The sequence below is a fragment of the Trachurus trachurus genome (genome assembly GCF_905171665.1).
Source record: "Trachurus trachurus genome assembly, chromosome: 22".
Classification (NCBI taxonomy): domain Eukaryota; kingdom Metazoa; phylum Chordata; class Actinopteri; order Carangiformes; family Carangidae; genus Trachurus; species Trachurus trachurus.
Window position 1 is genome coordinate 1,242,232 of NC_139907.1, and position 20,386 is coordinate 1,262,617.

General features: G+C 40.9%; 1 protein-coding gene across 9 annotated transcripts in view; it reads left to right on the forward strand.

The window, feature by feature from the left end:
* The first annotated feature begins 2,348 nt into the window (after positions 1–2,348).
* The window catches only part of hectd1 (HECT domain containing 1), a 59,084-nt gene continuing 41,046 nt past the window's right edge, over positions 2,349–20,386 (forward strand). For 8 of the 9 annotated variants that reach the window (XM_083998761.1, XM_083998767.1, XM_083998764.1 and 5 more), the window contains exons 1-10: positions 2,349–2,587; positions 6,177–6,324; positions 8,165–8,314; positions 10,586–10,820; positions 12,860–13,087; positions 13,996–14,277; positions 16,274–16,544; positions 19,096–19,172; positions 19,559–19,657; positions 19,791–19,905. In XM_083998761.1, the coding sequence (XP_083854887.1) occupies positions 8,175–8,314; positions 10,586–10,820; positions 12,860–13,087; positions 13,996–14,277; positions 16,274–16,544; positions 19,096–19,172; positions 19,559–19,657; positions 19,791–19,905 (1,447 nt within the window). In that variant the 5' untranslated portion in view covers positions 2,349–2,587; positions 6,177–6,324; positions 8,165–8,174. The remainder of the gene's footprint in view (positions 2,588–6,176; positions 6,325–8,164; positions 8,315–10,585; positions 10,821–12,859; positions 13,088–13,995; positions 14,278–16,273; positions 16,545–19,095; positions 19,173–19,558; positions 19,658–19,790; positions 19,906–20,386) is intronic. The other variant, XM_083998762.1, reaches the window with a different exon arrangement.

Sequence of the window (20,386 nt, forward strand, 5' to 3'; positions counted from 1 at the left end):
ATTAAAAACCGGTTCTGTAATTAACTGTTTCCAGACCTGTATGAATGAAGACCTGAATCTGGAACAATCAGCTGCTCTAGGCTTTTATTTTGAAGTAACTTTTAGAGGTACAATCTGAAGTTGGGAGTAGAATAAACTGCTTTTCTTTTCTTTTTTCCTGCGATATCGACATCAGACCCTGGTTTGAATCTGTTGTCTTGTACAGTAGCCTGTAAGGGACAGTTTAGCCTTCTTCAGCACTTTAGCCTAACAACACTACAGCGTGGCTCAGACAGACTTTTATTCTCCTAATGTGAACATTCATCCACATGTAACACGCCTCACATTCACCTGCAGCAATAATTATATTAATAATTATAATTATAATAATTATATTAATAACATGAACCAGGGGGAGTTTCAGTCTTCCAGCCTCAGCAGCTTCTCCCCTGTTGAACTGAGTGAGTGAGTTACCAGATTGTTTTCTAACAGCAGCGACTGAATAAAAGATGTTTTTTCTTCTAATTCACGTCCCAGTGTCATCAGTTTGTCTATATTTACATGTGTGAAGTTCTTCAGACATGAAACATGAAGGTGTGCGGGGTTAGAAATAATAGAAATAAGATGTGGATGAGTCGTTTCACCTCCGATTGTTTGTGTTGTTCAGTTTCTGTGTTTGTGAATCTCTTTGGAAACTTTATCTGTGAACAGAGAAGCAGCTTTAAATGCTGCGTTCAAGTGCTGCTGGGAAAAAAAACCCAGTATTCACATAAACAACACTTTAAACCTGTTATTTTTTTTTTTAATTTCTACCCTGTGTAAATAAAACACCTTATTAAAATCTACAGTATATGTAATTGGTAAAAAACACAACAACAAGAAGATTGATTATTTAAATAACAGCCAGCCAAGCAGACGTCATGTGTCATTTGTTTATTCCAGTAACAGTCACCAAACCTCCCACTGTGAAGAAGTGCTGAATCATTGTGTCAAACCTTCACAACCTATAAATACACTAATTTATTTATACAGACTATAATTAAACTGAACACAGATATCTAACATGTCCTCTGTTGGTTTATCACGTGTTTTTTATTTTTTTTATTTTAATAATTCACTTATATGAAATGTCACATCTGCAGGTAGAAATAATGAGTTTATCTTTCATAACCTGGTTTTAATGGTCAGTCACATTTACAAACACAGCCGACCCCCCAATCTGACTGTGTTGATGTGAAAAGTCATTTATTTGACACTTTAGTTAAAATGAATGTGACAGATTTCATGTTGGTGAGTTTATGGAAACAAATCAATCAAACCTATAATAAAATCATTTATTGTTGAAAAATTAATAATAAAGTGTTATAAATTAGTTTTTTTTTTTTTTTTTTTTTTATAATACTCTTTTTATTGGTTTTTCAGTTTTATAAGTACAAACATTGGAACAGAACAAAACAAGACACAACAGAACATCACAAAGAGAAAAAAGAAAAGAAAAAAGAAAACCCACCCCAAACCAACAGTGAGCGCTGCGCTGTACATATGCATACAGTGAATAAGTAAATAAATAAGTAAATTAAAAAAGACGTTGACATATATATATATATATATATATAGCCTACATGGAATAAATGAAAGAAAAAACAGGCAGTCCTCATCTTCCAGGGACAGATGCTGAGTTAAAGCTTCTGTAAGAAGGAGTGCAGTGGTTCCCAGATCCTCCAAAACTTGTCAAGTGTTTTTTTTTCTCAAGGTGTGTCATATTTCTTAAAATGAATGTGACAGATTTCATGTTGGTGAGTTTAATTAATTAATTTAATTCAGTTTATTTGATAGGGACAATGCAGGTTACCATAGTGACACTTCCACTCGTTACAAACAAGTCAATGTGACTGATGTTCTGCATACAGACATTATAGCTCATGCTAGTTTCCAACTCCCTAGTGGTCCCTAGTTAGGCTTTTAGTAGAAAAAAAGAAGATAAGATGAAAGACATCAAAATTACATACAACACTATAAAATGTAGGCTACAATACATCTAAAATCATACCAAGTCATGACACATTAAAAATGCATACAGTTCTTATTTTGTTTCAGCCTGATTTGAACCTTTGCATTAAAAATTCTGATGTCTCGGGTTAGTTTTATTTCGGTCGGTAGTGAATTCCACATCTGGGAACCCTTTATGGAAACAAATCAATCAAACCTATAATAAAATCATTTATTGATGAAAAAATAATAATAAAGTGTTATAAATAAGTTTAATGTTTTATTTTTGACCCACATAACAGAGACTGGGACTACTTTTTTTTTCCCAAGGTGTGTCATATTTCCGAGCTGTGTTTTGGTCCGTGAACGCAGCAGCAGCGTCGCTCGGCTTCTCTCCATTTCAGTCCGCTGAGCTCCGTGAATCGACTGTTCAGCGGCCGCTCCGACCTCTCTGCGCCGAGCAGAAGACATGATGGAAACGCCTTGATTTAACCCGCGACATCGGTGATAACTAACGGCTGCTAAGACCTAGACCTCCTCCAGCTGGACCCAGAACACCCACCTCTGTTGCCGCCGATCGTGTCTCAGTGTCGGCCGCCGAGAAGAGAAGAACAAACGGGTGAGTAGTAGTAGTGAGAACCGGGAGGCCGGTGCCTCTCGTGGCGGGGTGTCCGCCGCTGGGCCGCGGCCTCTCGGCTGCCCCAAAACTCGAGCTAGGCGGCTTGCGTCTGGAGTCGAAGGCCGCGGCGGTAGTTTGGGACGTTAACGACACATTTAACCGAACAAACGGTCGTATGTTCCGGTGAAACGGGTTGATAGGAAGCGGTTAGGATAAACGGGAGCTGTATGGGTTTTTTTTGTGGGAAAATGTGATTAAAAAAAAAAGTTAAAGTCGCGTTCGGTGGGGCAGAGCAGCTAGCTCGATGCTAACAGGCTAGCTAGTGGAGCGGCTAGCGCGGAGCTAACAGGCTAAAAGCGGAGCGAGCAGCGCTGCCTGCGGGGCTCGGACGGTGTCGTAATGTGTGTCTGAACCGAACAAAACACACAAACAACCGGGGGAGGAGTTCCGTTAGGAGCTGCCGAGGCCCCGGGGCTGGTTGTCCGGTCCGGAGGAGTTCCCCCGGTAGTTGGGAGTGTTTTACCGGCCTGACAACAACAACACCACCGCAGCAGCAGCAGCAGCAGCTAACAACGTTAACATAACGGGCAGCGGCTGTGAGTGGAGGCCGGGGGATGGAGGCTCTGACCGGGGCTTAACGGGACCAACCGGCCGCGGCCTGGAGCCTCTTAGGTCGGTGTGAGTCTGATGATGAAACCGCTGCTGTTACATTAGGAGGAGGTGAGGGGTGAGGGGGTGAGGGGGGGTCTGTGAGCCACTTTCTCACATTGTGTCTAAGTTTGGACAAACAAACCTCTGGTGCAATCATAGGCAAGGCGATTTTATATTTGTATAGCCCGTTATTACAAACAGTTTGTCTTAAAGGGCTTTTACATCCCACCATAACAACATCCTCTGTCCTTAGACCCTCACATCCACTGAGGAAAAACTCCATAGAAAACCCTTTTAACAGGGGAAAAAATTGGAGATAGTATAGTAAAGGTAAGATGAATAATAATAAGATCATGGTTGCGTGTAATGACGCCCTTCGTATCTTGCTGAAGTGTCTTTCCACGGTGGGAAAGTGCACTGCCAGCCATCTGTTTGTGTCCACTAGTAATGTAATGTCCCCACATTCAATGCTTTGTTAAGACATTTTACTTATAAATGTAATATGTGCAGATTCACTGTGTCGATCAAAAAATGGGATTATAACTAATGTCTGTGACTGAGCCAACTCAGAGTTACACAAAATAGGCTACACTTCCATGTTTTGGAAATACTGGTGTGAACAACTGAACCGTTTTTAGCTCGTGTGTGTGTGTGTGTGTGTGTACAGACTGAGGCTGTTCTGGAGCTTTCTATCACACCCCACTGTTTTCCTCCTGAAGGCAGCTTCTCCTTCATCATCGTCATCGTTCAGACTGTAACAGGTGTTCCAGAAGTCATCGGGGTCATCAACCGATGAGCAACCTGCTGACATCACAGGTGTCTCTTTGTAAACACACACAGACTGGCAGGTTCACTACACAACAACACAACCATTAGTTACTGGGGAAAAAAACAACACAAAACAACACAATCCACGGATGATTGATGAGCCGTTCATGATGTTTTCGTTGACGCCTCCTCACCTTCACCTGCCGGAACAGATAGAAAAAAGTATGTTTTTTCTAGAGCTGCAACAGTTAATCGAACAATTAATCGATTATTAAATTAATCGTCAACTATCTTGATAATCTATTGTGATTATGCACAGTGAAAAACAAGGACCAAGAAGCAGCGTTGGGCAGATTATTCTGGAAAATGAATTTAAATTAGGCTGAATACTCCTTTAAAAAGTTACTGTTCTGATGGTTACTCCATTCCAGAAGTATCTAGTTACGTTGCAAGTTACATTAGTGGTAACTCCATTTTAGAGCTGCAACAACTAATCGATTATGAAATGAATCATCAACTATTCTGATAATCTAATAATCAGTTTGAGTCGTTTTTTTTAAGAAAAAAAAGCTCCAGATTCTCTGATTTCAGCTTCTTCAATGTGAATATTTCTGGTTTCTTTGTTCCTTTATGACAATAAACTGAGTCTCTCTTTGGTTTGTGGACAAAACAAGACATTAGAGGACGATGTCGTCTGGTGGTTTGAGAAACACTGAACGATGTTTTATGACATTTTATTGACCAAACGACTAATCGATTGATCGTTTAAATAATCGACAGGTTAATCGATAGTGAAAATAATCGTTATTTGCAGCTCTAGTTTTTTCTATCTTCAGAACAGACGATTTATCAATAAAACACTGATAATTCGATGGTGAAATACAGTGATCAGTTGGTTTTCTGTCAGTTTTTATTTCCCATTAATGAAGTTAATTAACCTGCTGATGTCATCAATAATAATAATGATCAATCTGATTATTAATATTATTATTATTATTCTGGGTCCAGTGTGTTGAGACGTGAGCAGCTCCGTCTCATAATAAACACAAGATTACGATCTAAAAATAAAATATTGAAATCTGATGATCGTCGTCCGGAGCGACGAGCTTTTTAAAAATAGAGAGACCTGAGTTTTTCCCACAATGCACCTGGGGAGGAAACGTTGTGTTGTGTTGATGGTTTCACTGCTCAGAGGTTCAGTGTTGCTCCGTCTGGATGTTGTGTTGTTCAAACAGGACTGTGTCTTTGTGTGTGTGTGTGTGTGTGTTGTGGTGTGTGCGTGTGTGTCGGGGGGTCAGGGCGACGCTCTCTGGCGCGTTGTGATGATTAATCTGCTGATAAGAGGATCTGTCTCGGCGCAGCCTGTTTATATCCAGGCTTCAAATTAGACCCTAATCAACTTAGCCCCGGACCGCCAGACTCCCAGCATGCACTGCTGCTGCACAGCTGGATGCAGGGACACTTTCTGGACATCGTCCCGGTCCCCGTCCAGGTTGACGGTGCAGACGCAGGTCGTTCTCCAGCTGCAATCACCCAGGAATTATCCTGTACCCGGGACAAGTACAAGCTGTTTTAATAACAGGTTAATGTGTGTGAGAATGTCCAGGAATTAGCCCCTACCATCCAGGATGTATTGACTACCTGGTATTAATAAACGATTCTTTCTTACCCAGGAATTATCTAGTACCAAGATGAAGCTCCTTCAGCTGCCCAGGAATGATCTATCCCCTATTAAAAACATTATACCAACCCAGGAATTATCCACTGCCCACTATAAATGTAATATATTCAACCAGGAATTATCCATTCCCCATTAAAAGAATGATATACTAACCCAGAAATTATCCACTGCCCACTATACTCACCAAGGAATTCAATTCCCCATTAAAAATGTAATTCACTCATCCAGGAATTATGTGGAGCCCAGGTGAAGCTGCTGTTTAAACTTTGCACTTGTCCAGGAATTATCCGGGGCTTTTCATAGAAACCATGTATAGATTAATATATAGAGTCTTCCTAGAATTACCCTGTACCCCACAGTAAAGGGTATAAAGTACAAGCTGCATTTGTCCAGGAGTTACCCAGAGCCCAGTGTGAATGATTAACAGTGAGTTTCCTCCCAGTCTGAGCTGGATGTTGTTGAGTCATGTTTCTCTCTCTCTCTCTGCAGGTGACCAGACTACATGTCCCAGAATCCTTTGTGACAGTCCTCTCCTCTCTCTCCCTCCGTCCGGTTGGTTGGATGAGTCCCAAACAGCAACAGAACCGTGAGCAGTGATTGGGCGCTGAGCCAGAGCGGGTAGCCAACGGTGAGCCAGGTGAGCCGTGTGTGTGTGTGTCTGTGTCTGTGTCTGTGTGTCTGTGTCTCTTTCCCCAGGAACCAGGAACTAAACTTTAGTTCCAGGATAGAAAAGTCCCAGCAGAGTTCCCACGCGTCCTGGAAAACCTGGAAAATGGTTGACCAATTTTTCAGTCATGGAAAAAAACACATGGAAATTGAGAAAAATAGTCAAATGTCCTGGAAAATGATTTATCACATCATGACAGAAGCTATACCAGAGCTCAGTTTGACTTTTTCAGACCACACTGAGGATTTCTGTCTCAATCCTAGTGAGAAAACTCTGGACATTGAGTTGCTGAGTGTTTCCAGTGTTGGACCTGTTGTCTCCTCTGATGAAGGACAGACAGATAGAGACAGAGAACTGTTGTAGGTGCGGTTTAAAAACATGTTTTTGCGTTGTTCTATGATAAAATTGTCTTAATTTCTAAGCATGCAAGATATTATGTCATAGATAAATTGGAGCCATAGGCTGCACAGCTTTAAATCAGACCTCTGGGAGAGAGAATGAGAGAGAGAGAGAGAGAGAGAGAGAGGAGGAATAAACATAGAAACAAACTAGTTAAATGTACAAAATAAGCTACAGCTGTCTATAAGACTTCTCCACAGCATGAACAGGATGGAGGACGTGTCGGCATGATGTCAGACTGTCAGACTGTAGCAGCTGAAAATGTCCTGGAAAATGATTTCAAGAAAAGAGTGGGAACCTTGTCCAGGCTTCTAGTTTCTGAAAGGTTCAGGGACTCTGGGGGCGTGGTCTGCGTATTCAGTGTTTCCCCCAGAAAATGTGTCAGTTAAGGTGGTGTCTGTCCTGTTGGCGGGGGGGGGGGGGGGGGGGGGTGCGCGAGCGGATCGATCGTCCGGGGGGGGGGGGGGGGGGGATTCGGCGCGCCGTATTAAGTTTCGCCACGCGCGCTGCTGTTATGCATGCGCGCTTCTCTGTGGTGTGTATGTGTGTGAGAAGATGCGGAGATGAATGAAGGCGCTCGTCCGACGGGGGTGGGGGGGTGGGGGGGGGGTTGGGGGTCGCGGCGGCGGGGAATATCGCTACATTTAAATTTTTTTTAAGACGTTAGTTTAGGCGGCAGCTCTTTCCTGTTAAGGCAGCCGCCTTAACAGGAAAGCGCTGCGGGAAACCCTGGTATTGAACCTCTCTGATTGGATGAAAACTCATTTCTGCATTTTACGCGGCGGTTTATTCAATTCCAGCTCCATCCCACTAGTTTTTCTTTTGTGTGTGTGGATTTGTTTGATTATTTTCCGCCAGATAGAAATAACAAATGTAACCTGACAAGATGTCGTATTCACAAGATTGTGGGAGAAAGAAGTTATTATCTCTGTTACGTCCTCATAAGACGTGACCGGAACACAGTGTTGTGATTCGTTTAGAGCTGCAACTAACGATTATTTTCTTATAGATTAACCTGTCGATTATTTAAATAATTAATCCATCAATTGTTTTGATCAATAAAATGTTAAATGTCTAAAAACATCGTTCAGTGTTTCTCAAACCACCAGACGACATCGTCCTCAAATGTCTTGTTTTGTCCACAAACCAAAGAGAGACTCAGTTTATTGTCATAAAGGAACAAAGAAACCAGAAATATTCACATTGAAGAAGCTGAAATCAGAGAATCTGGAGCTTTTTTTCTTATAAAATCTACTCAAACTGATTATTAGATTATCTGAATTGTTGACGGTTAATTTAATCGATTATTGTTTGTTTAATCCATTAATGGTTGCAGCTCTAAAATGGAGTTACCAATAATGTAATTAGATACTTCTGAAACTGAGTAATCATCCGTGTTTTCTCCCCCCAGGCGAGCCGTCATGGCGGACGTGGACCCCGACACGCTGCTGGAGTGGCTGCAGATGGGTCAGGGCGATGAGCGCGACATGCAGCTCATCGCTCTGGAGCAGCTCTGCATGCTGCTGCTCATGTCTGACAACGTCGACCGCTGCTTCGAGACGTGAGTCCGTTTCCATGGCTACCACGCTATCGCTAAATAGAAGAGATAAACAGTTGTTGTTGTTTAAAGGTGTTTCCACTGGAAGGTGTTTTAGGAATCACGACTCCAGACTAACTCTTTTTACCAGGAGCACAGTGGTTTCCAGACCAGGGTTTCTGCAGGGTCTAAAAACGTCTAAAACTTTAAAATCTAAATTTGAGGCCTTAAAAAGTCTTAAAGGGATAGTTCACCCAAAATTGAAATTTCATGATCTCCTCCCCCTCATGTGGACTAAGGGCTGGGAGAAGTTTCAGAGTCCTCCGTGGCTTCTCTGAGTTACAGGGGGTCTCGGCGTAGCAGTGCATGTCCATATAACGGTTGCAAATGGATACCAACTGTCTTCGTAACAAAAAGACACACCAAAAAACATCCAAATACCTCCATGCTGCTCGTATGTAATGTCTGTCTTGTAAGTCCCGAAAAAAATTAAATAAGTCTATATTTCAAGCAAACTGGGAAGAGGAGCTTCTGCTACAAAACAAGCCCTTAGTCGACATGAGGGTGAGCAGATAATGAGTGAAATTTCAATTTTTGGTGGACTATTCCTTTAAATAATTTTAGACAGGTGTTAAAAATGCTCAATAAAATGCTCCTGTGACATTTCTTTGTGCTTTATTGAATGTATTTTAAACTACAAACGAGTCCAACACACAACTTCTTTTGTACGTTTATTAAATTTCATCCATAATGATCTTAAAAATGTCTAAAAGTCTTAAATCTGAGTTGGTGAAACCTGCAGATACTTTGAGTTGTCCCTTGACGTAAGCGTCTTGCTACTTTTTTCAGTAACAGTAATCCAAGAAGTTCCTGTTTCCCCCGTTATAACTCCGTTACTGTTACTGACAATAAAACGTAACTTGACTCAAGAAGTCTCATCTCTAAATAATAAAACACCTGTTAAAATGGAGTTATACGTTATATAGATTTTATTTATTTTTCAGTTCATCAACTGGCCAGAAAAAAGCCGTTTATCTGGAACTAACCGACAGGCGGAGGGATACTGAGTGAGTTGGTTAGTTCCAGATAAACAGGAGGTGTCATTTGTCATATTTGAGCATTTAGTTACTTTTCCTGGTAATAAGTTACTTTCATAGTGTAGAAATTCAGTTATTTTGGGGGGGAATTTAACTAGTAACTAGAACAAATAACTTTTTAAAAGTCAACGTGCCCAAACAAACACTGCTGAATAACTACGGATACAAAAGTTCAGGATGAGCCGGGATACGTTCAACGAGTTGTGATGCGGTCGAGATGAAACAAGTGTTTCCATGACGACTTTTATATTGTAATATAATGTTATATATTTTATCTTTATACAGCTCTGGAAAAAACTAAGAGACCACTTTCACAAATGTTTCTTAAAGCATCTCTACATGTACGACAGTCATTCTTTTCTTTTTTAACTCCTTCTCCTTAATGAGACTCTGATGAGGTCGTCACCTGAACCACATCTGGTTTTATAGGAAGATTATAAATAAAAACCACTGCTGGGAATAAACATCGACATTATCCCACAAAAACTGATTTATAAACTCTTCCTGAGTTAAAATATTCTTCCTGTGTTGTTTAGGAATAAATATCAACATGTTTTCTTTACATTATTATTATTATTCAAGGTCTGAAAAGACTTGATATTTTTGTTATTTAGACTAGTTTAGTCATTTTCAGCCAATTAAAGCTCTAAATGACAATATTTTTATTTCAATTTTGGGAGAAATTTTGTTGGTAGTTGATCAATTTTTCAAATATAATTTTACTCAAACACATAGTAAAACCAGAGAAACTGATCATTTTGGGAGTGGTCTCTTAATTTTTTCCAGATCTGTAATTTCATAGCGTAACAATGCTTTATGATGTTTGAGAGGTTTCTCTAAACCAGAGATGTCAAACTCAATTTAGTTCAGGGGCCACAAACAGCACAATTTAATCTCAAGTGGGCCGGACCAGTAAAATAATAGCATAATAACCTTTAAATATATCTAAAAAACTGAAATTTTCCTCTGTTTTGGTACGTTAATAAGATGTTTTACAGTTACTGAACTATCCTTTTACAAAACATATTATGAACCACCTGACATTTCTTGATAAAAACATGTGCAATTTCAAATTTTCGCACTTGACAAATTCATCCTGAGGGCCAGATTGGACCCTCTGCAGGGCCGGTTCTCTTATTGTGATAGTTGTAGTAGTTGCTCGTCTCCAGTGGTAAACCCCCCCCGTCTCCCTCTGCAGCTGCCCCCCCCGGACCTTCCTGCCGGCGCTGTGTAAGATCTTCCTGGACGAGAGCGCCCCCGACAACGTGCTGGAGGTGACGGCGCGCGCCATCACCTACTACCTGGACGTGTCGGCCGAGTGCACGCGGCGCATCGTGGGCGTGGACGGGGCCATCAAGGCGCTGTGCAACCGGCTGGTGGTGGTGGAGCTCAACAACCGCACCAGCAGAGACCTGGCCGAGCAGTGTGTCAAGGTGAGGTGAGGGGGGGGGGGGGGGGACCAGCAGAGACCTGGCCGAGCAGTGTGTCAAGGTTAGATAGATAGATAGATAGATAGATAGGTAGATAGGTAGATAGGTAGGTAGATAGACTTTATTGATCCCAGGCTGGGAAATGACAGTGCAGCAGCAGCATTACACAGACACACAGTGACAATAACAACATATAGTATAAGAACATAAAGAATAAGAATATAAAAAACAAACTACACATAATAAAATAGTAAAATAGCAAATAAAATCAAATGTAATAGGGCTGGGACGATACGCTTTTCTCCCGATTCGATTCTTCGACGATTTTTTTGGATGGTGATTCAATTTAAATTGGGATTCTACGATATTGCCAATTCTCTCGATTTTTAGTAGCATTTTTAACATTTATCTGCACACAAACACTGTAGGAGCCTATACATGAACATACTCCATTATAAAGTGAACTTAAACCCTTTTCAAAACCTAGACTCTCTGTATGTAAAAAAGGCGAACAAATGCACATTGCACAATATTTTAAAAAAAGTACAAAAAAAAAAAAATCGATTTAAAAATCGTCAAAAAAGATATTGCGATATATATGTGAATCGATTTTTTCTCCCACCCCTAGAGGAGAGATAGATAGATGGATAGATAGATAGACTTTATTGATCCCAAGCTGGGGAATGACAGTGCAGCTGCAGCATTTTAGCCATTGAAATGTGTCTTGCTGTAATTTGTTATAGGGGTGGAACTTATGTCCGAGCCAACCGGCTTCGTTCCCTTCCTGCACCGTTGAAATTAGTGTGCTAAATAAATAAACTCAAACTCATTACACAGACACACAGTGACGATAACAACATATAGTATAAGAAAATAAAGAATAAGAATATAAAGAACAAACTATACATAATAAACTATCAAATAAAATCAAATGTAATGTACAAAAGTATATACAACAGAATTGGCAGTGTTGATTTTAGTGCAAAGTAAAAAAATGTGCAGGGGAAGAGAGGGGGAAGAAGGAGAGAGGAGGAGGAAGGAGGAGAGAGGAGGGGGAAGGGGGAGAGAGGAGGAAGGAGAGAGAGGAGGAAGGAGGGAGAGAGAGGAGGATGGAGGGAGGAGGGGGAGAGAGGAGGAAGGAGGAGAGAGCAGGTGAACTGATGAAGATGAGCTTCAGATGTTTCTTTCTTCTCTGCTTCCTGTGTCTCTGAGAACGAAGGAGTTTCATGATGAACAGATTTTTCTTTTAGTCCCTGAACGTGTCACAGCTTTAAACCACTGGTTCTCAAAGTTTCTTACATCAAAGATCATAAAGTGACACAAACTAGACCAGAAAGCGACCACCAGAAATACACAAATGTTTGTTCTGAGACTGAAGAACGTTACTTTTTTAGTCAATGTACGTTCAAATTCAGGGCCAATGGCGTGGATTTGTTGAAATATTGTAGAGACATTTCTGGGAAAAAAAGTTGTACAATTTCTCCAAAAAATGTTTAAACATTTCTAAAAAAAAGTGGGAAAATTCTCAAAAAAAAGAAGAAACTGGTAAAATTTCTCAAAGTAGGATTTTTTTTTTTTATTACCACTTTTTCTTTTTTTTGTCTTTTTTAACTTTTTGATTTTTTTTTTGCCAGTTTCTTCTAGAATTTTTTTTTTTTTGGGGGGAGAAATTGTACTGCTTATTTCGAGAAATTTTTTGTAAACTTCTTTTTTTTATTTTTTAAGAATTTTTAAGTGGTAAAAAATAAATAAAATTAATAGGAAAAAAGTGGTAAATTCTCAACAAAAAAAAGATTAGAAAATTCTAGAAAGAAGCAGTAAAATTTCTCCAATAGTAAAAAAAAGAAGAATTTAGAAAATGTGGTGTAAAAAAAATAAAAAGATTAGACAGTTCTAGAAAAAAGTGGTAAAATTTCAACCGCTGCTTTAAAGACTCACAGGAACGTTTGACTTCCTCCCGTCATCAGAGCTGCTGCAGATGTTTCCAGATGTTGACCTGTGTGTGTGTGTGTGTGTGTGTGTGTGTGTGTGTGTGTGTGCAGGTGCTGGAGCTGATCTGCACCCGTGAGTCTGGCGCGGTGTTCGAGGCCGGCGGTCTGAACTGCGTGCTGAGCTTCATCCGGGACAGCGGCCACCTGGTGCACAAGGACACGCTGCACTCGGCCATGGCCGTGGTGTCGCGGCTCTGCAGCAAGATGGAGCCTCAGGACTCGTCCCTGGAGACCTGCGTGGAGTCTCTGTCCAGCCTGCTGAAGCACGAGGACCACCAGGTAACCACGGAGACCACACACGGGTCCTCTTTATCTCTATCTATTAGTTTTGCTGTAAATACTTACTTATCAATCCATTCACAAGTTACTTCCAATCTCCAAACTGTATTTCAGTTCAATTCCCAGATTCATAATTTCAACACTAGGTCAGCAAATAATCTTCATCCCACTTTTTTCAACTCTACTTTCTCTCAGTTCTCAGTTAGATTTAGAAGTCTGCACTTTTGGACATACATCATTACCAATTCACCTTAGAAACTGCACAAGCATAAATTCATTTAAGAAACAAATAATTCACTTTCTATTGACCCAGTTGAGCGACGAATAATCCACATGTTTTCTTTACATCACCACACAATATTGCTTTTCTCTCTGTCTCTCTTTTCTAATTGTTTTATGTTGTTTTTCACATTACTGTAAATGTAATTGTTTATGTTGAATGTTTATCTTTAGGTTACACTTGACAAGCCCTTAGGGTTTTTTTGGTTTCTCCTGCACATCTGCTTGACATTATCCCACAAAAACTGATTTATAAACTCTTCCTGAGTTAAAATATTCTTGCTGTGTTGTTTAGGAATAAATATGAACATGTTTTCTTTGCATTAATATTATTCAAGGTCTGAGAAGACTTGATATTTTTTGTTATTTAGACTAATTTAGTCATTTTCAGCCAATTAAAGCTCTAAATGACAATATTTTTATTCAATTTTGGGAGAAATGTTGTCGGTAGTAGAGTAGAGGTAGATAGAATAAAACAAAAATGTTTTAATTTAATTTTACTCAAACACATAGCTATAAATAGTAAAACCAGAGAAACTGATCATTTTGGGAGTGGTCTCTTTAGTTTTTACAGAGCTCTTCTTTAATGTGCTAATAAAATACAATCTAATCTCCTCTTCCTCCTCCAGGTGTCGGACGGCGCTCTGCGCTGCTTCGCCTCGCTGGCCGACAGGTTCACGCGGCGCGGCGTGGACCCCGCCCCTCTGGCCAAACACGGCCTGACGGAGGAGCTGCTGTCCCGCATGGCGGCCGCCGGCGGCCCCGTGTCCGGCCCCGCCTCCTCCTGCAAGCCGGGCCGCGCCTCCACCGGCGCCGCGCCCCCCGCCCCCGACTCCAAGCTCAGCAACCAGGTGTCCACCATCGTCAGCCTGCTGTCCACGCTCTGCAGGGGCTCGCCGCTCGTCACGCACGTAGGTGGACGCACACACACACACACAGAGCTGAGGTGAAGCAGCCAATCACAGACTCTCTCAATTGTTCACTGCATGCAAAATCAGTAATCAATATCTACACTGGCTTTGTTCAGGAACAACTGAAAAAGTTATTTAGTCAAGACTTCTGGACCCGTCAGTCTTTATCTTTATCTTTAATTTTTATTTTCTCTCACAATGTTAAACATCATTATATTCATTATTATTATGTAGCTACATAATGTGCTAATAAACTAAACGAAATATCTCAAAACTGCACCAGGGTTTATCATGGCTTCTAGTTGAAAACAGACTGAAATTGAGTCTTGTAACTTTTATTAGAAATGTGATTAACGATAAAAACCCACAATATTTCCTAAATCAGATACACCAGAAATGTGAACAAATATGTAACCAGACGATCAAGATATGATAGCGCCACATAGCGCTGAGGTGAAGCAGCCAATCACAGACTCTCTCAATTGTTCACTGCACACAAAATCAATAATCGGTATCTACACTGGCTTTGTTCAAACTGAAAAACTCATTTAGTTTAGACTTCTGCACCCATCAGTCTTTTTCTTTTTCTTTCATTTTCTATGTAAATTGTTCTTTTTTTTTCTCCTGTTTTATTCTGTATTATCTTTTTTACTTGGACCACGGCTGTTGTTTTTACATAGGGAGGCATTTCCATCAGCCTTTTCTGGCTTCTACCTCTCCTGCACAATGTTAAATTTCATTATATTCATTATTTTTATGTAGCTTTATAATGTGCTAATAAACTAAACTAAATATCTCAAAACTGCACCAGGGTTTATCGTGGCTTCTAGTTGAAAACAGACTGAAATTGAGTCTTGTAACTTTTATTAGAAATGTGATTAACGATAAAAACCCACACGATCAAGATATGATAACTGACTTACACCTAAATTCAAACTGTTTTACATCAAACTGACACAAATTAGACCACAGACCCCCATTGGACAAGATTTTGAAGCAAACACCAGAAATACACAAATATTTGAGACTAACATTACATTAACACTTTTTTAGTTATTGTACGTTCAAATAAGGGGCAGTGGTGTGAATTTTTGGAAATATTGTAGAGAAATTTCTGGAAAAAAGCCCAGTAACATCAAAGTAGGGACTAAGAGACCAATTACTAAATTATAAATTCAACGATTAATAAATAAACTGTAGGACAGAGGTCCAGAGTTTTGCTTCTAAAGTTTGAGACGGTGCAAGTTAGTTTTTCATTTACTTCCACATGAGCAAACAGGAAATTTGCTGCGTTTTTGGTTTTGCTTTGTTTTTAATACTCAAATAATCTGGAATCTGTCATTACAGGTGTCAGGCCAAGGTGTGTGAGGATTAGGGATAGACCGATTATAATCTGTATTGTAACGCACTCCTTTGGCTCTAATGAAGCCGTCTCTCTGCCTGAAGTAACGACTCAATCGATTATTAAATTAATCCTCAACTATACCGATAATCTAATAATCAGTTTGAGTTGGGTTTTTTTTTAACAAAAAAAAAGTCCAGATTCTCTGATTTCAGCTTCTTCAATGTGAATATTTCTGGTTTCTTTGTTCCTTTATGACAATAAACTGAGTCTCTCTTTGGTTTGTGGACAAAACAAGACATTTGAGAAACACAGATTGATATTTTTTAACATTTTTAACATTTTATTGACCAAACAACTAATCGATTAATTGTTTAAATAATAGACAGATTAATCGATAATGAAAATAATGGTTAGTTGCAGCTCTACTGGACAATAAAACGGGAAATGTGCAATATCCTTAGGTGCAGTGTAAAGTATCTGATATTTATTGTTATACAGTATATTGTCTTTTTACTCGGGGTGTGACGATACACTCATCTCACGAGAACGAGACGAGATTTTAAGAAAATTGGTGGTTTGGGAAACACTGATGTTTTATAACATTTATTTAACATTTTATTATCTATCTATCTCTCCTTCTCCCCGGGTCAGGACCTTCTGCGCTCGGCGCTGCCTGACTCCATGGAGTCGGCGCTGGGCGGAGACGAGCGCTGCGTGTTGGACACGATGAGGCTGGTTGATCTGCTGCTGGTGCTGCTGTTTGAGGGGCGGAAGGCTCTGCCCAAGTCCACGGCCGGGTCGACCAGCCGCATCCCAGGGCTGCGGCGCCTCGACAGCTCTGGGGAGCGGTCGCACCGACAGCTCATCGACTGCATCCGCAGCAAAGACACGGACGCTCTGATCGACGCCATCGACACCGGAGGTGAGAGGTCACAATGATGTCACAGTGATAATAATTAGGGTATCCGCGGGGTCTTGAAAAGAATTAAAAGGTGATAAATCAATTTTGGGAAAATTAAGACCCTTAAAAAGTATAAAAAAGTCTTTTCACGACTTTATAAAGTCTTACATTTTGAAGGTATTTTTTCTGAATTGGCTGTCCAAGAGTTTGAGTCCTAAAAAACATTGTAAAAGTGTGTGAATTTATTCATTTTATTAAAAAACAAAGATGAACCGGTACATTAAAAAAGAAAAGAAGATTGTTGTTTTTGTTTTTTGAGTGGAGCAATGTTTTTTTGTTTTGTTTTTTGATAAAATGTGCCTTTGATTTATTATCCCAGCCTATTTTGAATTCTGTTGTATCATAGTGGTCTATAGTCTTTATCACAAACTAAAACTATTAGTACGTTAAAAGTGTCACTGATGTAAATGGTTACAGCTTGAAGTGGCGGTGAGGTGTTAAAAAATATTGAGAAGGTCTTGAAAAAGTCTTAAAAAGGTACTAAAATTAACTTCAAGATTCCTGTATGTACCCTGATAATAATAATAATAATAATAATAATTAAAGCCGCAAGCGGCGATGGCGGCCCTCGCTCGCCCATGCCACCGCGGGGCCTGAGGCACGCTGTGGCGCGGAGCAGAAATGGAGAAAAACCTGGAAGGAGGCCAAAAACGCAATGTTTCGTTCATCCACCAGGGGGCAGTCACCGCATGTGGTGTGGTGCGTTCAGGGGCGGCCCCTCATCACTCGTGTGAAGTTTGGAGTGAATCGGACAAAGCATGAGGGAGTTATGAGCAGTTAAAGGTTCGTCCACTAGGGGGCAGTAATGAGATGCGTGCAGGTGCGTTCAGGGTCAGTCCCTCATCACACATGTGAAGTTTCGTGGAAATCGGACAAAGCATGAGGGAGTTATGAGCAGTTAAAGGTTCGTCCACTAGGGGCAGTAATGAGATGCGTGCAGGTGTGTTCAGGGTCAGCCCCTGATCACACATGTGAAGTTTCGTGGAAATCGGACAATGTTGATGCAAAAAATGGCACTTCCTGCTACCACCGGGGGGCGCTATGAGTTACGTGGGAAGTTAATATATCGGGACGTTCAGGGCGGAGCCAACATCATGTCCAGCAAGTTTGAAGCTGATCGGATAAAGTATGTGGGCGTTAGAGCTGTTGGAAGGTGAAATGGCGAGCAAACGAAAAGTCGCCAAAATCCTCAAGGCCCCAGAAGCCACGCCCTTTGACCTAGAGACCTGCGGAGCACAACTTTTGATCAGAGTCGCATCTCGGTGGTCTCTAGCCAATTTGAAGTCAATCGGACAAAATCCCTAGGAGAAGATAGATCAAACAGGTCAAAAATTCAAATCAAAATGGCCGACTTCCTGTTGTGATTTCACCATGACATAAGAGGCTTTTTTGTGTGTCTTGCCATATTCTATAAGCCCACCAAATTTCATGCGTCTAGGTGACACACAAAGGCGGGGCTGATGTTTTGAAATTTTCTAGGGGGCGCTATTTAGCCATTTGGCCACGCCCATTTCCAACGACTTTAAAATATCAAATTTTTCGCCAGTCCTGATGTGCATGCCAAAATTTACGCGTTTTGGGGCATGTTGAAGCCTCCAAAAATGCGATCCTTTTGAGAGAAAAAGAATGAAAGAAAAAGAATAATAATAAACAGAGCAATTACAATAGGGCTTTCGCTGGGCGACTTGCAGTCGCCGCTCGGGCCCTAATAAACTTTATTTCTATAGCACCTTTCAAAACCAAGGTTACAAGGTGCTTCACAAAATACAAATACAATATCATTGAAACAATAAAGCAATTAGAAAGTAAGAAAACATCATACAGAAAAACAGTAAACAGGCATAAGATAAAATAGTGGAAATGGATAAGACAATAGAGAAAAAAACAAACAAACTGATGTCACGCTGTTCACAAAACAGGGCTGGGATTAGAAAATAAACGATTTTCTGATTCATATCGATCTTCATCTACATCGATTCATAAAAACCTTCCATCGATCTTTTTATTTCCTTTTTGTTGGTTGTAAATCCAGCGAGGTGCGCCATTAGAAAAGAGAAGGAAGCTTTGTGTGTTGCCTCTGAGATGTAGAATTTGTTTTATGGAAGAGAAACACATTTCAGGACAGAACAGACATGAACAGTCTGTGATTTTAAGCCTCTTTTCATGTTTAATAGAAGGAGGGCGATACCTGAGTTATCATCCACAACTCAACTGAAGAGTTGTGTGTCATGTTAAATAAATAAATGTGCATTAATGCAGCAGCTTTAGGGTTAATGATTTCTAATGTATAATTAATATTTTCAGTAAAGCACCAGGTCAGGCGGCTCCATCTTCGTTCTGTTGCTGTGTTAGTTCTGTGGAAATCTCTTTTTATAACCAAGCAGAACTGGTGTTAAAACTGAAACATGAATGAATCAATTGGTTGATTAAATCAGTATTGATACCCCGCCCTGTCTGGTTGTCATGGTGATTCCTGCTGCTTGACCTCTGACCTCTGTCTCCGTGTCCTCAGCCTTCGAGGTGAACTTCATGGACGACGTTGGACAGACGCTGCTCAACTGGGCCTCAGCTTTCGGCACACAGGAAATGGTGAGGAGGACTACAAAATAAAAGCCTTTTTCCTTTTTCTTTTTTTTTAAGCTGCTTTACCCCGATCCTCGTCCTCCATCTTTGAGAGTGACGTCACTTCCTTTTCTCACTTTTTTCCCTCCTTCATTTAAATTCAAACAGTTGATTGAATTCCAGCATCGATAACGGTGACGACATTTACAGACAAAACAAAGATCTGTAGAGACAAACAGACAAAGAACAGATAAATAAATAAAGATGGTGGTTGATTGATTAATTAGTTGATTGGTTGGTTGGTTGATGTGATTCTGGAAACAGCTGGAAAACTGAAACACAGCAGGAGTGTGACATCATTTCCTGTGTCCTCTCAGTTCGACCAATCACGCGTGTCCTTGTTGTCGCTGCAGGTGGAGTTTCTATGTGAAAGAGGAGCGGACGTCAACAGAGGTCAAAGGTCGTCCTCACTACACTACGCTGCCTGCTTCGGACGCCCGCAAGTCGCCAAGGTAACACAACACACACACACACACCTGGAGATGTGTGGTGTTCTCAGCATCTGATTGGTCGACTTCAGGCTCATGATATCTGTCTTTCTGTGTGTGTGTGTGTGTTTGTGTGTTTCTGTGTGTGTGTGTGCAGACTCTGCTGCGTCACGGAGCGAACCCCGACCTGAGGGACGAGGACGGGAAGACGCCTCTGGACAAGGCCAGAGAGCGAGGACACAGCGAGGTGGTCGCTATCCTGCAGTCGCCTGGTCAGTCACTCTACTCTCTGTTCCCTTCCTCCATCCTTCCTTCCTTCCTTCCTTCCTTCCTTCCTCCCTTCCTTCTTCCCACAATCCTTTTCCCTTCCTTCCCTTCGTCCTTACTCTTTTTCCTTCTTCTTTTGATCCAATTGACCTGATCTGTTCCCTCCCTCCATCTTTCTTACCTTCCCTTTTCCCTTCCTTCTTTCCCTTTGTCCTTCCTTCCTTCTTTCCACAATCCCTTTTCCCTTCCTTCCTTCCCTTCATCCTTATTACTTCCTTTTTTGACCCATCTGTTCCCTCCCTCCTTCTAGCTTTTCTTCCTTTTCCCTTCCTTCTTTCCTCCCATCTTTCCCTTCGTCCTTTCTTCCTTTCTTCCCAGGAGGACAACTGGAGGGTTAAGCATCATGCACATTTTATGCCCCGCCCACATGGTCTTATAAGACACTAAAAATTTAAATACATTCATTCAAGCCTGCTGTCATCTATT